The sequence below is a fragment of the Perognathus longimembris genome, chromosome 2, assembly GCF_023159225.1.
Source record: "Perognathus longimembris pacificus isolate PPM17 chromosome 2, ASM2315922v1, whole genome shotgun sequence".
Classification (NCBI taxonomy): Eukaryota; Metazoa; Chordata; class Mammalia; order Rodentia; family Heteromyidae; genus Perognathus; species Perognathus longimembris.
In genome coordinates, this window is record NC_063162.1 from 100,556,518 (window position 1) to 100,582,018 (window position 25,501).

General features: G+C 37.8%; 1 protein-coding gene across 33 annotated transcripts in view; it reads left to right on the plus strand.

Annotated features, from left to right (window-relative positions):
* Window positions 1-13,535: 13,535 nt before the first annotated feature.
* The window catches only part of Nrcam (neuronal cell adhesion molecule), a 77,257-nt gene continuing 65,291 nt past the window's right edge, over window positions 13,536-25,501 (plus strand). For 24 of the 33 annotated variants that reach the window (XM_048337840.1, XM_048337853.1, XM_048337841.1 and 21 more), the window contains exons 1-5: window positions 13,536-13,673; window positions 15,852-15,869; window positions 18,817-18,922; window positions 22,196-22,392; window positions 23,870-23,992. In XM_048337840.1, the coding sequence (XP_048193797.1) occupies window positions 13,568-13,673; window positions 15,852-15,869; window positions 18,817-18,922; window positions 22,196-22,392; window positions 23,870-23,992 (550 nt within the window). In that variant the 5' untranslated portion in view covers window positions 13,536-13,567. The remainder of the gene's footprint in view (window positions 13,674-15,851; window positions 15,870-18,816; window positions 18,923-22,195; window positions 22,393-23,869; window positions 23,993-25,501) is intronic. The other 9 variants (XM_048337846.1, XM_048337856.1, XM_048337858.1 and 6 more) reach the window with 1 other exon arrangement.

Genomic DNA, 25,501 nt, shown 5'->3' on the forward strand with positions numbered 1-25,501 from the left:
TATGGTTGTACCTTTCCATAACAAGATATAAGAATTAATTTTTCTATATTTTCACTAACCTTGGATATTACCATATGCTTGAATGCCTATTTGAGAGGTTATTAGTGGTAGCATATTTCAGCTTTAATTTGCTTACCCTTAATGACTAGTGGTACCAAATGTCTTTTCATAAGCTTATTATACATTTGTATATTTTCTGTGAAGAAATGTCAGTCATACCTTTTGCCTTCTTTTTGGTTGAGATATTTATCTTTCTAGTTTTGAGTTCTGTTGTTTTTCTATATGTTGTAGCATAAATTCTTATGAGATAAGTAATTTATACATATTTTCCTTCCTACACTGTGGCATCTTTGCATTTTCTTATTGGTGTCTTTTGAAGACCAAGTTTTTAATTGTTTTGATGACATTCAGTTTATCATTTTTTTCTGTGTCATATTTAATAATTACCTAACCAAAGCCACAGAGCCATTTATTCTCTTAGGTTTTATATTAAGGATGGAAGCACAATTGAGTTTTATTCTTTAAAACAAGGACTTAGAATCATCTGGATGCCACAACACAGGGATTAGCAGTTTCTGGGTTTGTGGGGGGGGGGGTGGGGTGGAGTCTCATGTTTATGGGAGTGATAGTTGGCAGGATGCTAGATATATTGTTGTCATTTTAAATAATAAATTGGCCAGAGAAGCCTTATGAAAAAATGTTCTATTCTGCCTGTTTGCCATCCATCTTCTCTCTGACCACCTCATCCTGAGAAGCCAGTGATCTGTGCAGAATCGATTCCCAGATGATTGAATTGATTTTCATGGAAGTTTCTAGAATCTCCTGCATATAAGAAAATGGCCATTTACTTTCTTTTGTCTTTCTTCCCCAGGATTTTACTGATTTTGGTACCTGGGTATTGTATATATGTTTATTGGAACTAAGAAAGGGAAGGGAAGCATCAAAAAGTATTGCAATAGCAATACTTACAAAACTATATGCCATAATCCAACTGTACAGCTCATGGGGTAGTGGCCGGGGGTGGGGGGGGTGAGGTGGGAGGAAGGAGGGAGGAAAATGAGGGAGGAGGTAAGTTTGATAAGAAATGTACTCACTGCCTTAAGTATGAAACTGTAACTCCTCTGTACATCACTTTGACAATAAATAAATTAATAAAAAAGAAAATCACTATTTGCTTGTTCCTTTTGAAACAAAAATTCTATAACTCACTGTATTTGTATTTTGAAACCCATGTGATATCACAATAGAATCAAAACTCATTTGCACATTAAAGTTCCCTCAAACCAGGCACTACTGGACATTTCTGCTTCATTTTTCACTATGTATCCTTTGGCCTCATGTGAATACTTGTCAGAAATACACCATAATGTTGGTGCCTCTACAGCTTGGCTACTCTCAGCTTCCCTGTTCCCTGCCAGAACTATTCTTGTTTCTCTTCCAAGACTCTCAGACTCTTTCCTCTAAAGCAGAATTGGACACATCCTGCTCCAAACTCCCCGAAGACCCAGGGCCTCTGTTAGCAGGGCACTCACTGCATTGTTTTATATTCAGTCTGGGTTCTCAGACAGCTCACTTCCCACTCCTAAGCCCAGAGATATACACTTCGGGGGTATGAATTATGCTGAATTCACCACAGAATCCCCAAATCTGACATTTAAATGAGGATTCAATACATGTTTTAATATAACATTTGGCCAGGCTTTTGAAGACCTGTTTCTACTACTAGCCTTAAAGCTTCTAAGTAAAAATGAGAGCTCTCCTCTTTAAATGCAGCCCTGCCATCCTCTTGGCTATGCTGTGGTCAGCAGCAGGCTTGTTCTCCGTAGTTTTGGAGGGGTGTTCTTCAGGTTAAATTCAGCACAATGTAGAGGTTGCTACTATTGGCTACTTCTGTTGAATAAAATATTGAGAAATGTGTGGAGAGTAATTTCACTCCATCTAAAGCTTGTCTTCACACAGGCCTTTGTTCTTGATTCAAATGAAAACTTCATCTTTCAAACATGATTTTTTTTCTTCTCCTGCTTGTTTGCTTGGTAGCTTAAGTACCATTTGCAATGTCTGTACATAAAAACTAGGTCTCTGGAATTAGTTACATATGAAGAGTCACTTTGTGACTTGTTCTTACTGCCAAATCTGGCAAAAATATGAAGTTACCACTGAGCTCCTATAAAGCTACAGATCTGCTATAGCTATTTCTAAAAGACCTTCCAAACACACACACACACACACACACACACACACACACACACACACACACACACACACACACACACACACACACGGGACAGTGTTTAAGGGTTATGAGAGGAATTGGAGACTAACAATGTGTTTTATATTCTGGCAATGGTTGGGGATGCTCTTATTTATGATTCCCACATGAGATAAAACCAAAATTTTGAAAGCCTTTTTCAGTCAGACTAACTGGACATATTTTAAATGATGCTCTTGACCCAGTAAGGTGCTCCCAGAGATACCCAGAGCTTACCTCCATAACCAGAGCCAGCTAATAGGTAGGGATAGAACCTTTTGTGGTTTCTTCCCATTCCTGAGCATGCTCCATACCAAGTACCCTGTGAAAAACACCCATAAAGTCCCTTCACTCTGGGAATGTTGCCAGGTTCTGCCTCCCCCGTCTGTTTGTCTCAAATATAATTCACATTGCCTCTCTTGGATCTGTTCTGCTGCCTCCTACCTGAATCTTGTTCTTCACCTACCCTTCTTATTTTTAAACTGTTGGGTATGTCTCCAGACTTTTGAGTTGTCTTTCCCAGAGATAATGCCTCTCTAATTTCCCCAAGTGGCTTGGCTGAGAAAGATCCAGCAAGCAATGTCCAGATATACACACTAGTGCTGTATCTGAGTTGAAAGCTCCAGGCTCATTCCTTTATGATGGGAAACTATGCCCAGGCTTGCATGGCCTACTTATATCATTCCTCTCTTTGTTAAGACACGAACACATGACTGATACCAAGTCCTCTTTCTTTCTTGTGTCCAGATGCAATAAGCAGCAGTCTTGAAGAATTTAATACCTGTCTCTTTTCTCAATTTCCAGTCTCTTTATTTCCCCCCATCTCAAATAGCTATCCCTATTGATGGCTGGTTTATTTGGCTCCATTTGTATCACAGCAGATTTGGTTCCCATAATTTGGTGTGTCAGGGAGACCTTAACAAGATCCTAAGGATACACTTTTCTTAAAGGTCTTCTAAGTAAAGCTTTTTCTTCAGATTGTTATATACCGTTAATATGTCAAAGAAGCGATTTTCCCTAGTATTATTCATTACACATTTTTGCTCATTACTATAATTTGTATATAAAGAAATCACACAAAAATCATATTGTACATGTATTCCATCCACATCTCTTCTTTTGCTGCTTTGTGTTTGTCTTCTTAGCTCATTTTTCCTTCTCACTTCCAATTCTCTTCCCAGAAGGGTACTAATATTTTTCTTTAGAAAAATAAATGTTTAGTCTTCCAACAAAAGAAAATTTTCAAAGACACTCAAATGAAGAGATACAAAGTGATTCTAGATTTGGTGTTCTTTTTAAAAAAATATTTATTGGTTACAGTTACATAAGTAAGGTAATGAGTACCTTTCTTTTATCAACCAATGTAGAAAGGTGGATTTTTTTGTTTGTTTTTTTTAAAAAAAAATCCTGATTCTTCCAGAGCATTGGATAATTGGACCAAGATTGCTTTCTTCCTGCTATTTTTTCTGTTCTTTGAACTGCCATTTTCCTTACTAGTGTAATAGGATATACTGTTGTATGGTGTCCATATAGGTATTAGCAGAGAGTGTGACTTCTTCAGAGAAAAAGGGGCTCCTGAAAAACCATTTTTATCACAGACAGCAGTATTTCAAAGTAAGTTATTAGTTAAGCTGTTAGATTAAACTGTATATTATAGAACCTGTTGTTTTCAACAGATATACTTTTATGTACGTGGTACAGAGAACATGTCCTCCTGAAGAGTTAATATTTCATTTCTGGAAACTGATTTGTATTCTAAATGTTCAAAAGAAAGATGCTCTTTGGAGGAAATCTTCCAAATTTTCTGGGAAGCAAATAGTTACTGATTTGTTTGTTTTTGATAAACCTTTTTTCCTAGCAGAATCCATTTAAAGAAAATTACATGTACCAGGAGCTAAATATTTTATGCACTGCTCTACTGTTTTACTAGTAAATCCTTTGTAGTACCAAATGCATATCAGCAAGCAGCTGAGATTTGTTCTTTACTTGAAATAGCCTCTGGCTGGGATGAAGGATTTCCAGCTATTTAGTTTATGATAATACCTTCCCCAGCACTGATAGCAAGTGGAAAATATAAATTTTCATGTCTTGTCAGTCTCTACTCCTCATTTTCATGCTTCTGCTGTGATTATGCATAGCTTGGACATTTATTTTGAAATGTTGCTGTAAGGATTTTTAGTAATCTGTGATATGGCAAGAGTGGTGTCCCTTGGGTTTGGTAGGTCTGCATCTTTTGCCTCTCCAACTCTCTTGTCCAGACCCATGTTTGAGGAAAGGCCAATTACAGAAAAGAATGATTCAGAAATGCAGCTGGGAGGAAGATAGAGGGGGTGTTTTCAGCCAACTAGCACCCACACAGACCAGAAGCCATAGTTCACCCAAGTTTTCTGCTCTCTGATTCATCAGTGAGATAAAGCAATATGATTTCCATCCTACAAGATGTCCCTTGTGAAACCCTTTCCCCCAGAAAGGCACTTTAGTTTCACTGGAGATTAAACATGCTCTCTGTGGTGGTACAATAGTAGTACATACTCATATTCCTTGTGCATCCTAATGGTTTCCAGTCTCTCTTGTGATTGGAGTCACTGAGTCTGTCTGGTCAATGGGTTGTGAGAAAAGATGTGTTTGGTACTGCTAGCTGGAGGAAAGTTAGAGTCCCTCAAAGAACGTAAGACTTTGTTGAGATGACAGTATCGTAAAATGAGAGCCTGTCTGCTTGGAGCAGAAATCTTTATACACCATGGACTTTAGCATGAGTGAGATATAAGTTGTACTGTGTTAAGTAAAAAAACCTCTATATTACATCCTTACAGTAGTATAATTCTGTCAGCTGTGCTACCATCTATTATGTCCTCTGGTGCACTCTAAACATGTCCGAAATGGTTCATTTTACCCAGCAAAAATAATACTATTTACCTTGGAAATGTGACATAATGCCTGCCATGCATTTCAAAGTGATATATATTTGTGGCGGGGGGGTGCAGTCCTGGAGCTTGGACTCAGGGCCTGAGCACTGTCCCTGGCTTCTTTTTGCTCAAGGCTAGCACTCTGCCACTTGAGCCATAGTGCCACTTCTGGCCGTTTTCTGTATATGTGGTGCTGGGGAATTGAACCCCGGGCTTCATGTATACGAGGCAAGCACTCTTTCCACTAGGCCATATTCCCAGCCCTCAAAGTGATATTATCTATTATTAAATAGCTACCATTTGTCCACGTGTTGTTTGCTCAACAACTAGATAAGGGATAGTATAGTTAGAGTCCTAGTAACCTATCCACATGACCTTTCTATTTGGGTTGAAATTTTAATAAACCACTTCATATCCTTATCTCTTTTCAGTGATATTTTAGACATTATACTATATAGGAAGATAAACAGAGATACCACTTGTTTAAATAGATCTACAAATGTTTTCAAATGTGTTACTCTCAACAGTATTATTCATAATTAAATTTCAGAGTTCACCATTAGACCAGTTCCTTAGTTTCCATTATTCTCTTATATTATCTGAAGTAAATAATTGGGAAGTGGACCTTGTAATGAAGAAATAGCTCTATGTCTGTGCTTTGTCTTCTTTCTTTGCCTTCCCTCTTCTTTCATATTATTGTCTGGTGGGAGAGTGAGGGAAAAATAGAGCTGGAGCTAAGCACCTTCAAGATTCTAGTGTGAGCCAGGCACTGAGTAGCCACCCATAATCCTAGCTATTGGGGGGCTGAAATCTGAGGGTTGAAATTCAAAGATAGTCTGGACAGACAAATCCTAAAGACTGTGATCTTCCTGCTGGTTAAGCAAAAAGCCAGAAATGGAGTTGTGGATTAAGTGATAGTGTGCCAGGCATGAAAACAGAGCAAAAGTTCAAGGCCCTAAGTTCAAGCCCCAGTACCAGAACACACACGCAAAATTCAAGTGTAATTTATATGATATATGGAGATACAAGGGTAGGAGGACAGGCAAACATCATTGCACTCTCACCCCAATCTCTAGCTTAAGTTCTACTTTTCTGCGGAATAAATTGACATATAAGAAAATAAATTAGGCAATGATCCTCCATCACATAAGGAAATTTATACTAAGCTTGAGTCAATGTTGATGCTCTACTCTTTATTTCAAAGTTTAAGTATTGTGAGAGAATATAACTTAAGTGTGTGCCCTTTGGCTAATGCAGTGTTGCAGATACCTATGGCTATATAATAAGCCACCCCAAAATTCTCTTCCTTAAGACAAGAACAGTTTATGGCTTCTTACTACTCTGAGAATTGACAGAATGGTTGTTCTCTTTTATGTGGTTTAACAGGTCACTTACTTAACTACTTTCGGCTAGGAGTTCATCTGGAGTTCATCATGTCCAAAATGATGTTTCAGCTCTCAGGTCTCTTTCCACTGGCCTCTCTTTATTTATAGTTCAGACTTTACAGAGGAACTGCTACAGAGGATAAGCCCCAAAGTGCAACTGTTACCACAGTTCTGCATGTATAATACTTGCTAAAACTTAAGTAGTCAATGCATGTCATATGGACAAACCCAAAATCACCATGAGAGGGCCTGACACAAGAGGAGAGATACTGGGAAGACCATTTTCTGGGGGCTCCCAATGTAGCATTATACCTTCCACACCAATGAAGGTTTGCTATGGAATACACAGATGAAAGAGTAACAGAGACAACTCAACCACAAGCACTGTTTGGGCAAACTTCATAGAGAACTGGAACATTGTTTGGGATAGCAAGAGATTTAAAGCATAATTGTCCAACCGTGACAGGTGCTTATTACCTGTCCAGTGTTTCATCAATGGCCATTCAGCAATCTCTCTGTGCTTCTACAGAATGAGGCCAGTGGCCATGGCTGCCCATTCTGCTTTTAACACCCCTGCTTAGTCACAGTTGCTCAAGCTGTCTTGCCTCTGTTTGACTTTTGCCTTTCATTGTTCTTTCTCTGAACTACTGATTCACTTTTTCTTCCTGTCTGCTATTCACCCTTGCATGAGAAAGACATTTGTTGCCACTTATTTGGTCACTCTTCAATCCCACACAACTTGCCAAGTCATCTCACAGGCTCTAAACAGCTGCCTGCCTTTGTTCAGATATCCACATTGATTGTTTTAGCCTTGGTGAGGATGAGAGATTGAGCAAGGTTAGGCATTAAGAGTGGAGTAGTCTCCTCCCCTCCAGTTTGCTGATTGTGATTGAATTAGAGGTAAGGATAAGAAGGATATCACTTTTCCTTCCCTAAGAACTAGTCCTTTTCTTTTCTACTCCAGCCATCATCCTTTCTAATCAGCTCTTTGGAACCTAATGCTGATCCTGACAACTGTCATCAGATACCTGGCTGCAAAGCGTGGAACTGGCATCATCGTTGCTCAGGTTGTTATTATTTTTATACATGTAGACTTTCCATTGTCCATATTTTATCTTTTGTCTCTCAGTTCTGTCATGGACTCCGGTTATGCTACTACCCTTCTTGACATTGCTGTGTCAAGTAAAAGAAGTATAGAAAAGCCAGTGTCCACATAATTTCATGTGTATTAAAATTAACAAGATTTCATCCAAATATTTCAGCATTTTTATGGTCTAACTTCATTGTCTGCAAGCTTTTCTGTTTTTAAATCCAAAATGTCCTTTAAATGTTGTTTAATATATTTTGATATTTATATGTGATATATCTCAAGAAGAATTCCCAAAACTTGGTAATAGGAACTCCCTCCCAAGGGAGAATCTGGGCTATCGGTTGTTTACTTTGTAATTGAGGGTCATTTGGACCTTGTGAATGCTGTACAAGGTGCATGTATCATCCAATTTTAAATTAACTTTTGAATGTGCTTTGTCTCTAGTGTCATAACTTGCTGTTATTTTGAAAGTCCAAGGTCAGTGTGTGGTTCAGTTTGAGGGAGGACTGTTACATGCAATCCAGTGTGAGAGGCCCATGAGGCTCTGCTATGTGCACCCCTGTGCAGATCCTCTGTAGATAGTCAGAACCTATTTGCTCTTTTTCATTTTTTGGCAGCCAACTCAAGGGTAGTCACTTTTTATACTTTAAGTATTTGCTGTAAGGATGAGACAAACCAAGCTTTAAAACGCCAAATGTTGCATATGATCCCTCATTTAGGGCATATAGATCTAAAATGATGATGACAATAGTAAAGTAATTCTTGTGCATCATGCATGTAAACTGGAGATTGTCACTATCTAGAAGGGGAGTGATCAGAGTGAAAGGTGTGGGAAGAAGGAGATACTGAAAGAGGATGGAAGGATGTGACATCATGGCAGCATAGTAAAACCCACTAGATAATGTTTGAAAAGGTGGGGCAATGGGGGGATGAGAACCTGGTAGTGAAAGGGGTGACTATGTTCAAAATGGCCTGTGCCCGTGTATTGAAATACATTCCTAGTTCATTCCAGTACCAATGAAGCCTTGTTATATTACCTGTGAGTACGAATTTAAAAATTTAAAATGTATGTTTGCTAACAGAGTAAGAACATGAATGTCAGCCATGGCCCATGTTCAGTCACAGAGTTGAGTATGAGACTATGGAAGGAAAGTTAGAAAATGCCACACTCACTTAGTGATATACAACCACTGATGAAAACACATTTGGATGTATAGACTATATTCTCATCTTCAGATAATAGATCACTCTGATACTTAAAATAATCAAGAGTAGAGATAAATAAACAGTAAAGCTCTTTGTTTGTTTTGTTTTGTTTTGTTTTGTTTTGTTTTTTGCCAGTCTTGGGCCTTGGCCTCAGGGCCTGAGCACTGTCCCTGGCTTCTTTTTGCTCAAGGCTAGCACTCTGCCACTTGAGCCACAGCGCCACTTCTGGCCATTTTCTATATATGTGGTGCTGGGGAACCGAACCCCAGGCTTCATGTATAGGAGGCAAGCACTCGTGCCACACTAGTCCGTATTCCCAACCCAGTAAAGCTCTTTAATATCACATTTCATTTAAGTTCATGGAAAGAAGTTTTTCCCATTTACATAGAAATCCTTAGAAACAGAAAGGAAAAAAAATCCTCAAAATACTTTTCATCATTATGAAAGAAATAAATTAAAGATTCCCGTGCTTTTTCTTTTGCATGTTTGCGTGCATGTAAGGTGGGGGGTTGGAGGAGGATGCTCAAGCTCTGGGGCTTGAGCTCAGAGCCTGGGCACTGTCCCTGAGCTTTTCTGTTTAAGGCTAGTGCTCTACTACTTGAGTTACAGCTCCACTTCCAGCTTTTTTGGTGGTTAATTGGAGATAAGGGTCTCATAGACTTTCCTGCCCCGACTGGCTTTATACCACATTCCTCAGATATCAGCCTCCTAAGTAGCTAGGATTACAGGTGTGAACCACTGGCACTTGGAGTAAGATTCCCTTACTTTTTCTGCCTTAAGTTCACATAAAATTATAAAGTACTACTGACTATATATTTCAAAAGAAAAAAAACCCTAAAGCTTTGACAAAAGGCTTATACTAAGCCAAAGAAAAGTAGTTGTCTTGTTGCATACTTAAGAACTCTTGTTCTTAGAAAGAAAATAAAAATTTATTTTTCTCTCAAGAGAAAATACATTATAATGTCTATGAGTTCTTTTTTTTTTTTTTTTTTTGCCAGTCCTGGGGCTTGGACTCAGGGCCTGAGCACTGTCCCTGGCTTCCTTTTGCTCAAGGTTAGCACTCTGCTACTTGAGCCACAGCGCCACTTCTGGCCGTTTTCTGTATAAGCGGTGCTGGGGAATTGAACCCAGGACTTCACATCACTCCTGCCACTAGGCCATCTCCCCAGCCCCGTGAGTTCTTAAATAGCTACATACAGTTTGTTTTTCGAAAACTGCAACCTAACATACTACTTAGACCTAACTAAAAATCATGTTCTGGGGCTGGGGATATAGCCTAGTGGCAAGAGTGCCTGCCTCGGATACACGAGGCCCTAGGTTCGATTCCCCAGCACCACATATACAGAAAATGGCCAGAAGCAGCGCTGTGGCTCAAGTGGCGGAGTGCTAGCCTTGAGCGGGAAGAAGCCAGGGACAGTGCTCAGGCCCTGAGTCCAAGGCCCAGGACTGGCCAAAAAAAAAAAAAAAAATCATGTTCTATTTTATATTGAGGGTTTTGTATGTATTAATATAGTTACATAAAGAGTTAAGATTTGGTCTACAATTATCACTAAAGAGAGACCACTCTCTTCTAAGGAAAAGTAGAGGCAGATGGGGCTCCTGCTAGGGCAGGGTGTTTACATCAATACTGAGAAAGCAAAGTAGTAGTTTATCTTTGTGAGGCATTCAGAGCACATTACTCTCACTGAGAGAAAGCTCAATTTTCTGTGGCTGTATTTGATTTTAAGTTTGATTGAGTGCTGAGTTCTTAATGCTGTCCTTGAGCATTGGGTTTTCTGCTATGAAGGCAGATGTAGGAGGGGTGGGTGTTTTTCTATGGCTAGGTTTCAAAGGATGGGCTGGATCATTGCTTTGTCCTCCCCTAAAAGAACTTCTAGAGACTATTTTGTGGCTAACGGTGCAGTTAACATATAACTTCTGAGGAGAGAGTACATCATCAGTTGTCATAGTTCCTGGCCTTCCAGCAGTGTGAGGATAGATATTCTCATGTCTCTTTAAGTAAGTGCTTGCTCAATTTTTCTTAAAAATCTCATTGTTTTCTTTAAACACACCATGGTCTTATGTATATGTGTATTTCTGAAAAGGTAAAAAGGTTGATTGGTGCTTGTTTAACATGAAGTCGCCTGCCTCATAGTCTTCTGTGTTTTGAAAGCTGAATAGTTCAAGCAACTAAGCAAACTAAATAGCAAACAAAGAATTTAGAAACTCTATGTAGCTGTTTAAGAGATCACAGACATTACAATGTATTAGTATAGATTTTGGAAAGTATTCAACTTCTTCAGAGAGAGAGGCACTCAAATCTAATCAGCCTAATTAACATGGCATAGGAACCAGGCAGATATGCCATTTGTGTCTCAGTTTAACTGCTGTTTTTCTTGGTATATGTAGTATATAAGATATGCTTATCTACATTTTGTGTTATTTATTTATATTTTCTGTGAAACTTTTGTATGAATTTAGAATGTTCTTTGAGAGCATGCATGCATGCACATGTGCACACACACATGCACGTGCGCACACACAGTCTGGTTTATATTTTAGTCAGAAATGCTTATTATATGAGCTTCCTCGATGTTTTCTGGACATGAACATTTATGCATCATGATACAGAAATAGAAATTTCCTGTCTCATATACGAAATCACTCAGTATAGATGTTTCATTCACAAAATAATATTTGTTTCAGCATGATTCTCTATTAGCTACATTTTTCTTGGTATTTGTCATGTAAGAAGTATCATAGTGTATTTTAATCTGTTTTTCATTTGCAAAAAAATATTATCAGCATTATTTTCCTTTTTATATACATTTAAGCCTTACTCTGTACACTAGCATGATATCACAACTAATTTGACTACATTCATTGATTTGGATCTCCAAAGTAAATGGCATAAATAAAACTATAGCTTAGGGTAGATGATAGATTATCTGAATATAATTCCAACCTCTAAATCTTATAGCTCCTCTCCTTTCTTCTTTGTCATTTTTTTTGTCTTACAATGTTTGTTCATTCTTTTTCTATGCTGTGAGCACTCTGATGAGCTGTCAGGAAGCAGTGGGAAACAGGAGAGATGCAATCCTGAAATTTTCCAGTTCATAGAAAAGATGTATGTAAAAAATTACACAACTATACGAATAATTCTGTGACTAAGATTATAGGAAATACTACCTCCCATGTACTCAAGAGAACTGTTTAGTCACCTCTGCCTATCTTCATAAATGAGAAAACATGAAGAATTAAGTCTGTCTTTCTAGTTGGTGATTGTTGTGATATCGTTCTTCTCCATGTAATAGGTAACAGAAGAAGGATACAGAGCTGAGCCACAATCCTTGTTGAGGAGCAGGAGGAGAGAGCACAACACACACTCTCTCTCTCTCTCTCTCTCTCTCTCTCTCTCTCACACACACACACACACACACACACACAGCCTATTAATTTACATATTTAAATACTATTTGTGATGCTTAAAACAAATGATTTTCAGAATTCAGAAATGATGGTGAAATGACTTCTAGTCTGGGTAATCCGCCAGTGTTTCTTAGAGCTGATCTTTTACCTGACTTATAAGAAACAAGTAGAATGTGATAAGGAAATTTGGTGGGTAAGGCATTCCAGGTAAGGAGAATATAATAAACAATGACAAAAAGATAGGAGAAACAAATCATCCCACAGGAAAAAAACCAACAACAACCTAATTATATGGAAATGGAAGGAGAGTAAAGTTGGTAGGATAAATTAAGGCCAGAGCACTGAGGGTTTATTTTAATGCCTGTTTAAGGAACTAGTGAGCTTTAGTTGATAGTGTAGGGCTACTACCAATATTTAACCAAAGAAGGAATTAATGAACACTGTCAAGAAGGGAAACAGCGGGCTGGGGATATAGCCTAGTGGCAAGAGTGCCTGCCTCAGATACACGAGGCCCTAGGTTCGATTCCCCGGCACCACATATACAGAAAACTGCCAGAAGCGGCGCTGTGGCTCAGGTGGCAGAGTGCTAGCCTTGAGCGGGAAGAAGCCAGGGACAGTGCTCAGGCCCTGAGTCCAAGGCCCAGGACTGGCCAAAAAAAAAAAAAAAAAAAAAAAGAAGGGAAACAGCAGTGAAGAAGGCCTGGAAATGCAGAGCCAAGCTGGGTAGGTGACTGTAACATAAGTGAAAGATGGCCTGGATCTTCAGTGTTCATGTGGTAAATCTGCATTTGGCAGTTGAAGAAATCTTGCAAAGATATCCTAACCTATTCCAAGAGATGACCTCCAGAATGGAAAAGAAATTCAGCCTGCCCTCTAAAGTAAAAGTGATCACTTTCAGACTGGCTTAAAAGGTACATTTTCCTGATCTGTTAAGAAAGATATGGTAGCCTCTGAGAACTTTCAATACAAATACTTTAAATGGAAAAATCACAAGGATGGGGAAGTGAACAGCTTTGGCTTGCCCTCACTGCAAATGGTTCTGAATTGGTTTTAGATGATTTATGAATAAATGACTATTCCAGTCTTTGAGAGTTAAATATTTAAAAGTTAAGTTTCCTTTTAGAGTTCATGTATAATACAGAGCTGCTTCCCTATTCTGTGGACTTCTACTGTTCATTTCCTTTTTATTTTTAATATATTACAATTATTATTCCTATCCTTTTTTTAGATCCCTGAATGAAAAATTATTTCAGTGTTGCATGCAAGTCTTTTGTGAGAGAAGAAAAGGAAATTCAACTTTTGGGTCTCAGCAGGAGTGAAGCTAATGCAGCTTAAAATAATGCCGAAAAAGAAGCGCTTATCGGCAGGCAAAGTGCCCCTGATTCTCTTCCTGTGCCAGATGATTAGTGCACTGGAAGTACCTCTTGATCGTAAGTATTGACGTTTTAAAGCTCTTAGACCCAGGAGTCAAAACCTCGGCATTCGTCATCACCCTAGACTGTGTGGATGAAGGTGTCTGTGTAATACTGCAAAGCTAATTAAAATTAATTTGGCTTTTACCTTCAGCACCTGGTATTTATAAAGACTCACGCTGTAGAAATGATCATTGAAATGGCTGAATATTCAGATGCCCTCTCCCTTTCATTATCCTTCTTCCCTTTAGGTATCTTTTGCACACCGTGGTAAGGATGACCTGAGAAGGGGGATCTTGGGTGACTTCCCTGGGCCCTCCTAGCAGTCAGCTCTTCTTAGAAGTAGTCCTACAAGATAACCAACCACACTGACTACTTGACAAGAGCTGCCTATTCCCTCCTTCACCACATCATTTTCCCCTTTGTTTGTTGAGTTCTCTGAAGGAATTAAGAGGATGTTTTCTCCAGCCTACCCTTTCTGTATCCACAGAATACTCATACTTCATTTCTCTTCATTCATACAAGGCATCCTTATTTCAATTTCTCATTTTGCATATGAAAATTTGAGTTCAAAAAATACCTTAATCTACAAGCCTAGAGAACACTAAGGGTGGGGGGGGGGTTGTTTGTTTGTTTGGCTTAAACTTCATGATTGAAGACCAAGATGCAGATTTTTGAGAATAAGACAAGTAGTATGCAGAATCATTAAAAGAGAGCATCCCTCAATGGCTGCTTATTAGCCACTCTTTTCCTAATGGTAAAATACATAGCCTATGCTCCCTGGACTAGACAGACTGGTTGTGATAAACAAAGATCATGCTAGGTTCTGATTGGTTATGTTTTCTGCAGTGGGAAGCAGAATTTCAAGTCTGAACAATTACTGTACTTCAGAATTGATTTATCCTTTATCCCTAATCCGCATGACCCCTTTAAATCCATTAGCTTCTTGAATAGAACATCTGTTTGGCAAGCTTTCCAAGGTGCAAGGAAGATACCACTTTCCTGGGGCTATTTAATTTTTGAGATGTCTTTCTTGGACATAGAAAGAATTGCCAATGGGAAGACAGAAGAAAGAAGAGATGTGGTTTACTATACACTCTGTTCATTCCTTTTGCTGGCTTCCTAGAGTTGCAAGTGGAAGAAAATCTTATTTGTTCCTTATTATAAGAAATATTCATCAAATGTCTTTAATTTCAATTTAATACAAGTGCATACCAGTAATATATGTGTATAATATGTATGCATGCATTTGCTTTAACCCACTGGAGCTTGAAAGCCTAAGTAATAAGCATTTACCCTAACAGATATCCTGGAAAAGGAAAGGAAACACTTTTGAAAGAAATGCTTTTGTTCTCTTTCATGTTAAATATATTCCTCCCTAATCTGACTGTTCAATCAAACAATCAGAGGGAAACAGGCACCTAGGGCTAACTCAATTATCGCTGCTAATGGAGAAGAGACATACCATGATGAAAAGAAAGTCAGGAGTAAACCCGGCCCTCCTGTATTAACCTTTGCAAGTAGTAATGACAAGGCACCACTGCAGAGTGATTGGAATTACATGCAAATGGGATTTCTTTCTTGCCCCTGTTCTGCTTTTTGCGTGGGACTCAGATCTGGGGTGGTTGAAGAATTTCAAAGCAGAAATGTGCTAACTGTCTAAAAATAAGAGTTCAGTTTACCAACTTGGATTACAAATATAAAACTAGAAAATTAGTATTGACTTATTTCAGAATATGACTTAGATGGGGAGTTGTCACTATAGCAATGTCCCATTGTTAGATATCATTACCATGTACATAGTGATGTCTAGAATAATAAGATCAGACAGTACACAGTATGTGACAACTCAAATTAATTGTATATTTCTGCTATTTTTTCAAATTGAACATAATTACTAGTCCAGCACAATGTGCATGGAATAGAATTAACCATTCCAATTCCCTGTGCCTGCAACATTGTCTTTGTTCTTCTGTATGCTAATGTGAGAAGCTGCTACAGGAACAAATAAAATCATGAATGAAAGTGTCTTTCTTTTGCCGCTTCACAGCTTCACTTTTGCTATGTAGGATTTTAGGTCAAACCAAATAGGCAGAAATGCCTAGTATCTACAGGGTTCTAACGTTCTCATTACTAACATCTGGTTTTCTTTAATCTTGTTTGCCCACTCACCTGCTGCTATTGATGGTGAAAAAGAAAAACTTCTCGAAGACTGTAAGTGTCTTTCTATAAGCAGTGTCTTTCTAAGGCAGTGTGAAAATGTGTCTTTGAGTTTTTGAATTAATCCTATGAGTTAAAGTGCCAGTTTTTCGTTTTCTGATGAGTGTCTATTTTAAGTGTTGCCTTTAAATCCCAAGATGCAAATGTAATTTATTACTTGCATGAGTTGTGAAGACTTGGATTTTACTTTTACCAAGATTCTGCTCTACTAACCCCAAGTTTTGTTTACATCTGATGTAACTTTAATGAGAAAATGCATAAAATTTAAACAATGGTTAATTGGTTTAAAGTGTTATCAAATGCTTGCTGGAACAAAGATACATCACTTGGTGTCTTTTAGAAGGTGGGTGTATGCAGAAACTTTACCAACATTGGGAGATGTATCTATTGCCTTAGACTTTAACTTGTATAGACAAGTGTTTCCAGGCACTATCAGTAGCTATAACAAAGACAAGTGGAATGTTGTCTTGAAGTGGGCAAAAGATAAGCAGCTCCCACTCAACATCCCTTTTTGAGTGGCTTGCTCGAAGCAAAAATTCCTGCTGTCTCTGACAGCTGTGCAGCATTTATCACCTAGTTTAAAAAAATGAGTTTTCAGGTATTTGAAGTTTTTCCTTTGATGCTGGATTAATCAGGAGAATCACACTGCAAAGCATTTATTAATTGTCATGTGACTTCAACACTGCTCAAAAAGATATCTCCAGGGGCTGGGGATATGGCCTAGTGGCAAGAGTGCCTGCCTCATATACATGAGGCCCTGGGTTCGATTCCCCAGCACCACATATACAGAAAATGGCCAGAAGTGGCGCTGTGGCTCAAGTGGCAGGGTGCTAGCCTTGAGCAAAAAGAAGCCAGGGACAGTGCTCAGGCCCTGAGTCCAAGCCCCAGGACTGGCCAAAAAAAAAAAAAAAAAAAAGATATCTCCAGATAAACCCCTGGCACTTAGGACAGCATCTCAATCAGATCAGCTGCAGGCACATGAAGAGAAGTTCTGTATTTGGAACCATTAAATTTATACTTCTGTCATTTCTCAACAAAAGCAAAGAATTTGAACTTAGTCATGTGCAAGAATCTCCTCCTCTACTGCCTATGTTTACCATTTTGGGTGTGTATACATCAAGTTTTTTTTTTATATTATCCCTAGTTCTATACTTCCAGAGCCTGAAAATTGACTACTCAGAGATGAAGCTGGCCCAAATAAGAACAATTATGATAACAACTTTAAAATAGCAGATATCAGTGAGCTGCTTTACTATAGCATATACTAAGGTTTGGACACAATTATTTTATGAATTCTTCTCAGTTGCCCTAAGTTGTAGGTACTACTTTAAAACCTCATGATTCCCTCTGAGAAAACTAGGGCTTACAAAACTTCAGAAACTTATTTAGTTTTACTAAAGGGAAACAAGATCTGAACCCCCAGACCAAACTGCTAACCAGCACTGGAAACTGACAACTCTAAAATGAAGGGAGCTCTGTGTAGATGACAGAAACTGGGAAGAGGACCTGGGTTAGATGAAAGATGACAGGTTGGCACATTGCTAAAAGGAAGGGAAATCATCTATATGTAATTTATATACAGTAAATGGTGATGATAAAAACTTTAGCTTTTGATCTCTACTTTAGATCAGAAGGTAACTTGCAATGGGATATCTAGAGATTTATAGGAAGACTAGAAGGAAGAAGGAAGAAGGAAAAAAAATCCATGTGTACAGATACATGAGACATTGAATGCAGGGCTGATGAATTAGCCCTGCAAACAGTTAACCTCAACAAAGAAAGACCAAGAGCAGGGCTTTGGGAAGTGCCTGATTGTTGGGTGAAAGATGTTTCACAAAGATAGCATGGAATATAGGCAGAAAGGACAGGGGAGATCCAGAATAAGAAAGATTGAAATGATCAGGGTGTCAAAGCATCAAGAAAAGGAAGCAAGAGTTCAAAAGAGGATCTTAGGGGAAAGTTGCTTGATGCAGGAGAGAGCATGCCAGAGCAGGTCCACTGCCTTGCCCCATTCACATGTGGCCTGAGCATGGTTTAACAGCTTAGCACTGCTCAGTCTTATTGTGGGGAACTCTCCACTACATTGTTAGGGATTTAGAAATAACTCTTGCCTCTACCTATTAGTTGCAGCAACCAAAATTGTCTTCAGGTACAGCCACTGTCCCTGGGCAGGTGGCAGAAAATGGCCACTGGTTGAAAGCACCCCTCTGTAAATAGCTCTCCCTGGAGTTTTTGCAAGAGAGGTGGGAGACATAATTAGAAAATGCAAAGCCCTGAGTTCAACTCCATTACCACCCCAAATTAAAAGTAATAATTAGAATTCCCCCTACAATTTCATAATAAGCATCAAACAATTCTTTAAAGAATGAAATAGAAACGTCTATTGACTGTCTAAATAAGGCTTCTTTATTTTTGTTCTTAATTGACCCACCTCCTAGCTCTAAAGCTTAAATCCAAAGAATTAACCATCTTTTGTAATGCTAGCTTATCAAATATATATATCGCAACATTAACTTACATAGCACACTAATGAACTGTAATTCAGTTATTCCTTCCAAAGAAAGATTCAAATCTATCTCAGAATTTACATTTGGTTCAAAGATATCATTTGAACCAAAGAAATCAGAATTTCTCATTGTTACATCAGAGAAATTTGTTTGGGTATTAGGCTTATACTGGTAATAATTTGCCACACTTTTAGTGTGGGAAAATAGATTTTTGTGAGTGTGTATAATGTTACAGATAGGAAGTTATGTATTGATTTTGTGGTACTGGGTGAATTCTGGTTGAAAATTTACTGAAGTACTTGCTGCCACAATAGACAGTATTAGAAATATTTAGATCACACTTAATGGAAAGCAAGTGATTTTAATGGGAGAGAATTGGTTGCTACTATAATATAAAAAGATTCATTTCTTTTGTTCTTTCTTCTGTAATTAAGTGGTACAACCTCCCACCATCACACAACAGTCTCCAAAAGACTATATCATTGACCCTCGGGAGAATATCGTCATCCAGTGCGAAGCCAAAGGAAAGCCACCTCCAAGGTAAGAATGCTTTCTGCTTTCTTAGAGAATTGAGGAGAGGCTCTGGGACCTCTCTGATTATAACAATAAGTCTGGAAGTTTTGTAGAATATAGTAGGCAGGCTGGGAATATGGCCTAGTGGTAGAGTGCTTGCCTCATATACATGAAGCCCTAGGTTTGATTCCTCAGCACCACATATATATAGAAAAAGCCAGAAGTGGCACTGTGGTTCAAGTGGTAGAGTGCCAGCCTTGAGCAAAAAGAAGCCAGGGATAGTGCTCGGGCCCTGAGTTCAAGCTCCAGGACTAGCAAACAAAAAACAAACAAACAGTATCATATCTCCACTTAACCACAAACAAACAAATAGAATTGGAGTTGTGACTCAAGTGGTAGAGGGCTAGAGCCAAAAAGCTCAGGAACGGTGCCCAGGCCCTGAGTTCAAACCCTAAGACCAGCAAAAAATATAAGCACACTAAATCATATAAAGCTTCTTGCAAGACTTACAACCCAAGACTGTCATTCTCAAGCACTTGGGAGCAATGCTTTTATATGTATCAAGAAGGAAACTGTCACCATGTTCCAGTTTTAAGGTGAAGGAGAGTCCTGTGATGAATGTGCATCAACTACCAAAGTCAGTGGCATCATCACAAAGGAAAATACATGTGAACTCAGGAACAAATGTAAGTCCCACCCAGCTCAGCGTGCAAAGCTCCCTGTACTTCATCACTGGCTTCACCAACTCAAGCATTTTGCCTTTTGTTTTAGTAGGGCTAACCTCAGTCTCTCTTCCCTACTTAAATAGTTTGAATAAAATCTCTTTTCTTTCTTAAAAAAACAAACAAACAAACAAAAAAGAATATAGTAGGCATACAGAACAGTTTCAGGGTTAGATATTTTAAACATGATTGACTAGATTATTCTTGTTTATCTAACCAACTCCTTGGCCTATTTCAGCTTTTCAAAGATATGGAAGGTAGCTTCCTAGGTTAATATTTCTAAAGTAGCAGTTATAAGCTTCATGTTTTGTCTCTTGAATTAATTAGCCAATTTGTTCTTCTTAAAACTCGCATCTTTGCATTTCTATATTTATACTTGTCTTTAAAATGCTTGTAAGTTGTTGGGAAACATGGACAGGGTTCTCTGGCCCTGGTTCTTGAACTAATAGCCTGAAGACATGGGCAAATCTCTATTCGCTGAGCTTTAGTGTTCTTATCTGTTTTAAATAAAAGGCATTAATTGAATTCCATGATTTCCAGGGGTACTGTCCTACCCTGCCTTTAGAATTGCCGTAAATTACTTCTTTTTTTTTTTTTTTTTTTGGTTTGGGCATTTGTTTGTTAATTTTTTTATTTTTTTAATTTAAATTTTATTGTAAAGGTGATGACAGAGTGGTTACAGTTACATAAGTCAGGTAATGAGTATCTTTCTATTTGAACAGTGTCATCCCTCCCTCATTTTCTCCCACATTATTCTTAAACTTGTCAGGAGACTTTCCCTATGGATGTTGGCAGAAACCCTACAAAATCCAATCCAACCAGTACATTTTACAAATGGGAAACTGATGCCTAGTCATGCTTGATACATATCCAAAGTCCCATAGTAGATCGCCTCTAACTACTGCAGTCTTATGTAAGATTTCTATTACTGCCATCATGTAACTGTAACAATCAGATGTAATGATTTTTAATTAATGGATTTAAACTTAGTAATTTCTAAATAAAAAAGAAGTAAAATTCTTATTTTATTTCCAAGCTTGTCAATTGTAGACTTTAATAAAACTCATATCTAAAGAAAATTAATTGCAAAAAAGAAAATTAATTGCTTCTAAATATCCATGTATATCAAAACCTCCATCAAAGATGTGTTTCAAAACAGTATCTTCCCTGTTATTGAAAACCTCCTAACACATAAAGCCCTGATGTGATGTCCTTTGTTGGTGTACTACTTCCTCATCATACTCAATACCTCCTACAACTGTGTAAGGCAGGATTTCCCCTTCACAGCACTATCTGATATGTTGGGTTGAATGTGGGGGGGGGGGGCGGCGCACTGGATTTTTATTTTATTATTTTTCACTTTTATTTTACATTTTTATTGTTACTATAAAGGTGATTACAAAGGGGTTAGAGTTACATACGTCAAGTAAAGAGAACGTGCTTTTGAACAATGTCACCCCTTTCCTCTTTCCAAGTTTTTCCCCCCCACCCCCACTGACAAGTTGTATAGTTCATTTTCAACACAATGTCCATTGCTGCTTTTGTTCACCTTTCGTCCCTCCATTTCTGTGCCTCCCCTACATTCCCAAAAGCATACAAACGAACATACAGGACAAAAAGAAAAGAAAAACAGCATAAAAAAACTTGTTTCCATTTCCTGGAGTTCATTTTCATGAATATTATTTTGTGTGATCAGATGCACATAGGAATTGTGTCTTTCTGTTCCTCTCAAGAGTATCCTCCTTTGGTCTCACTATGTATGAATGCCTAGAGATCTGTATAATTTATTATGTACTGATGTATTTTTAGATCTAGCTTCTGCATATGAGAGAAAACATATGCTGTTTGTATCTCTGAGTTTGGCTTACCTCACTTAACATGATTTGTTCTAGATCCATCCATTTCCTGCAGGATTGGATTTTTATTGTGATAATAAAACTGGGAAAGAGGAATCTCAGTTAACAATTTGGCATACCTTCTAAGTATTCATAAAAATCATCTCTAGAATAAAATAAACAAGTATAGTTTGTATAGTAGTATGACTTATTACCACTTATAATATATAACAGTTAAGATACCACAGAAGTTATAATTCTTTTCCTCCTCCCAACTTCCACCTTTTATTTTGGTAACTTAAAATCAGTCTGATCAATTTTCAATACCTAGGTAACACCTGTGAAGGCCTTTTATGTTACATTTCAGCCAAGAACACATTTTTATAGACAGGTTATTCACCCTATGCAGAATGGAATTTGTAACAAAAAATGTTAATAAAGCTCAAAGATGTATGACTGGGAGACCTGTTTCTTATAGTTTCTTAGGAAAAAATTAGCAAGTAATTTATCTTAGATTTGAGCTGATGTTAAGAAAAGATGTGTACCTCAAAATGTATAAGCAGTACTTTTTTCTAAGTCATGATTCAATGCAATATTTTACAGAAGTGGACCTATTACTCTCTTACTTAATATTAAGATCTACTAGTTATTTCTAGAAATCCACATAACTGTTAGGGAATTTTTTATAAGTAATTCTATTTTTTTGGACCATGGACAAACTTAATTCTTCATGTATTGAGCAGCTTTTCCTGGACACGTAATGGGACTCATTTTGACATAGATAAGGACCCTCTGGTTACCATGAAACCTGGCTCAGGAACGCTCATAATCAACATCATGAGCGAAGGGAAAGCAGAAACATATGAAGGAGTCTATCAGTGTACAGCAAGGAATGAGCGAGGAGCCGCCATTTCCAACAACATTGTCATCCGCCCATCCAGTAAGTAAGACTTGTCTTCCAAACATGAGCCTGTCAAAGTACAGCTCTAGGACTCAACATCCATAATGTCATCCATATCCTATTTACATGAAACTGTGCTATTTCTTCCAATACTCTTGCTTGGTCTTACATGATTAAAAAAAAATATATATATATATATATATATATATATATTACTTTCTGTTTCCCCTTAGCAAGCTTCTTAGCCCAATGCTTTGCCAATTCAATGCGTCTTTTATCCAAGTCCTGCACTGAAGAGTAGAATGTTCCAAAAGTGTGTCTTCCAAGAATTATTTTTTTCATATATCTTATATGAAAGCAAAATTCCTTTTGGGAAATAAATTTGCATGCTATGGACAATAGAGATCTAAGTGTGATTTCTTCACCATTTCAGTTTCACTGGAAACACATGAAACAACAAAATGTTTCACTGGGAATAGTATCTCACTACCACAATATTATTGTGGCTCTTTTTGTAGTGGTCAGTGTGGAAATCATTTCAAACACTCAAGAGCAGGTTTAAAGAACAGTGACCATTAGCAGTCATGTTTATTTTGAGACCTTTTAAAGTTACATGTGAAATATGTGTTCATTTTAGAAAAATAATCGCAATTAAAAAGACATTTAAGCTAGGCACCAGGGATTGATGCCTATAACTCTGGTTACTCAGGAGACTGAGATCTGAGGATCAGGTTTCAAAGCCAGCCCAGGCAAGAAAGTCTGAGACTCTTATTGGATTTGTGGGTCAAGTGATACAGAGCTTGCTTTGAGCAAAAGAAACTCAGATATAGTGCCCAGCCACTGAGTTCAAGTCTCAGAACCTGCACACACATGCATGTGCAGACACACACACACACACACACACACACACACACACAATTTGTATGTCCATCACATAACTATTACTCAAATACTTTTACATTTTTTTCTTGGCAAACATACATGTGAAAGCATAAATCTATCTCATTGTGAAATGCTATTTTATAATCCCTTTATTGATATATCATGTATATTCTCATATCAGTCTTACAAATAAATATACATATATATGCATGCATACTGTATGCTATTCAGAGGTGTAGATGAACAGTTGCTTGGTAGATGAACAGTTGCTTGGTTAACAAAATTTTAAATTTAAGTGTTTTTTTATTCTTTGAGGAAATCAAATCTATATGTCTTCTTGATGTAGTTATTTATATAAACTCTTCTACCTGGGACCCCTGATCAGAATTCATCCTCTCTTTGGCAGGGAATAAGAAGTGCCTTTTTTTCTTTTACTATCTTTTGCTTCTTTAAAACTTTTAACACTATATTTAAAATTCTTTTTCTCAGTATTTAATGTATATAAATTCCAAGTCATTATTTTAAAAATTGGTTTGATTTTCTTTATAGTACTATCTTCTTTTCATTCTACCATGCAATAATGACGACAACAACAATAATTATAAGAACTCTAATTTTTGTTTGCATTTAATAGGATCACCTTTGTGGACCAAAGAAAAACTTGAACCAATGATACTTCAAAATGGTCAACCATTAGTACTTCCCTGCAGACCCCCAATTGGATTACCACCAGCTATAATATTTTGGATGGATAATTGTAAGTTTTAAAATAAGAGCATTCTCTCTTCAAGAGTATTATCATAATTTGCTGTCATAAAAATTATTCTTGGGATTCATAAATTGTTCACAAATTGTTTTCAAGATGCTCAGGAAAATAGCTACTTGTTGAAATAATAATATGTCATTTCATTCCTTTATTCAATTTTGTTGAACACTTTGTATGAACTAGACACTGCTTTAAGTATCCTGTTGTCTCTGAGCTTACATTCTACACAGCAGAAGTGAGTAGAAGCAGACAAATGAATTTTGAAAATCTGTATCTGTTAATAGTAAATGTTATGAAGGAAACACAGGAGTGAGAAAGTAACCCAATCATTAAATATCTGGCTGGAAAGAGGGTTGCAAGGCCGTAACAACAGTCGGACATGTTTTGTTGTTGTTGTTGTTGCTTTGTTAATGGCCATATTAACAGAGCCTAGAGGAAGGCTGATGGTTAAGGTTAGGGAGGTCCTAGGGACTTGAGGGAAACACTGACTTTATCTCTCAATAAAGTAGGGACACATCAAATGAGTGATTATTTTTCTGGGATTAATAATAGTGTAACTTCAGCTCATGAGAGAATCAAGGACTAAGGAAAGATGGAAAGACTATTTAGGGGCACTACTGTAACCGAAGTGAAAGTGTCTTGGACACAGGTGGTAGCATAGAGTAGGTCAAATTCTAGATATATTTTAAAGGTAGATCTAGCATTTATTGGGTATGGGTAGAAGATGAAAAGAGGAATCAGAGATAACTCCAAAGTTTGGAGACTGAACCACAGAAAATGGAATTGCCACTTGCTGAGAGCCCTTGGGGTAGGGGCGGAGATATCAAGCTGTTACGAATATATAATATTTTATTTCTTTCTGTTCCCAACAATAATTAGTATGTATTGGACTTTACTAAGTGTGCATTCCTTTACTGCCCCCTATCTTAGCCAAAAGGTGAAAAGGCAATGCCAGTCCTTGTCCTATCAATTGTGACAAACCTATTAGGAAAGTGAAATTATTTTTTTCTACTTCCAGAGGAGGAAAATGAGGCAAGGAGAAATGAAACCTTCATTAGACTATTTAAAATTTGTCTACCCCTGGGCTGGGGATATAGCCTAGTGGCAAGAGTGCCTGCCTCGGATACACGAGGCCCTAGGTTCGATTCCCCAGCACCACATATACAGAAAACGGCCAGAAGTGGCGCTGTGGCTCAAGTGGCAGAGTGCTAGCCTTGAGCGGGAAGAAGCCAGGGACAGTGCTCAGGCCCTGAGTCCAAGGCCCAGGACTGGCCAAAAAAAAAAAAAAAAAATTTGTCTACCCCTGTCCTTATCCTTTAGGGAAATATTTATTGCTCTGCTTTTCCTCTCCTCCAAATTTTCCTATACTAATGGGTTAACATGTTACCTTAGAAGTAATGCATGGTTGGACTTAGAATCTAAGAAACAAATTTTGAATGTGAGAGATCAGCAAGTTGTTTATATCAAGTTGCCCAGCAGGCGCCAGAGGTACATGAGTCA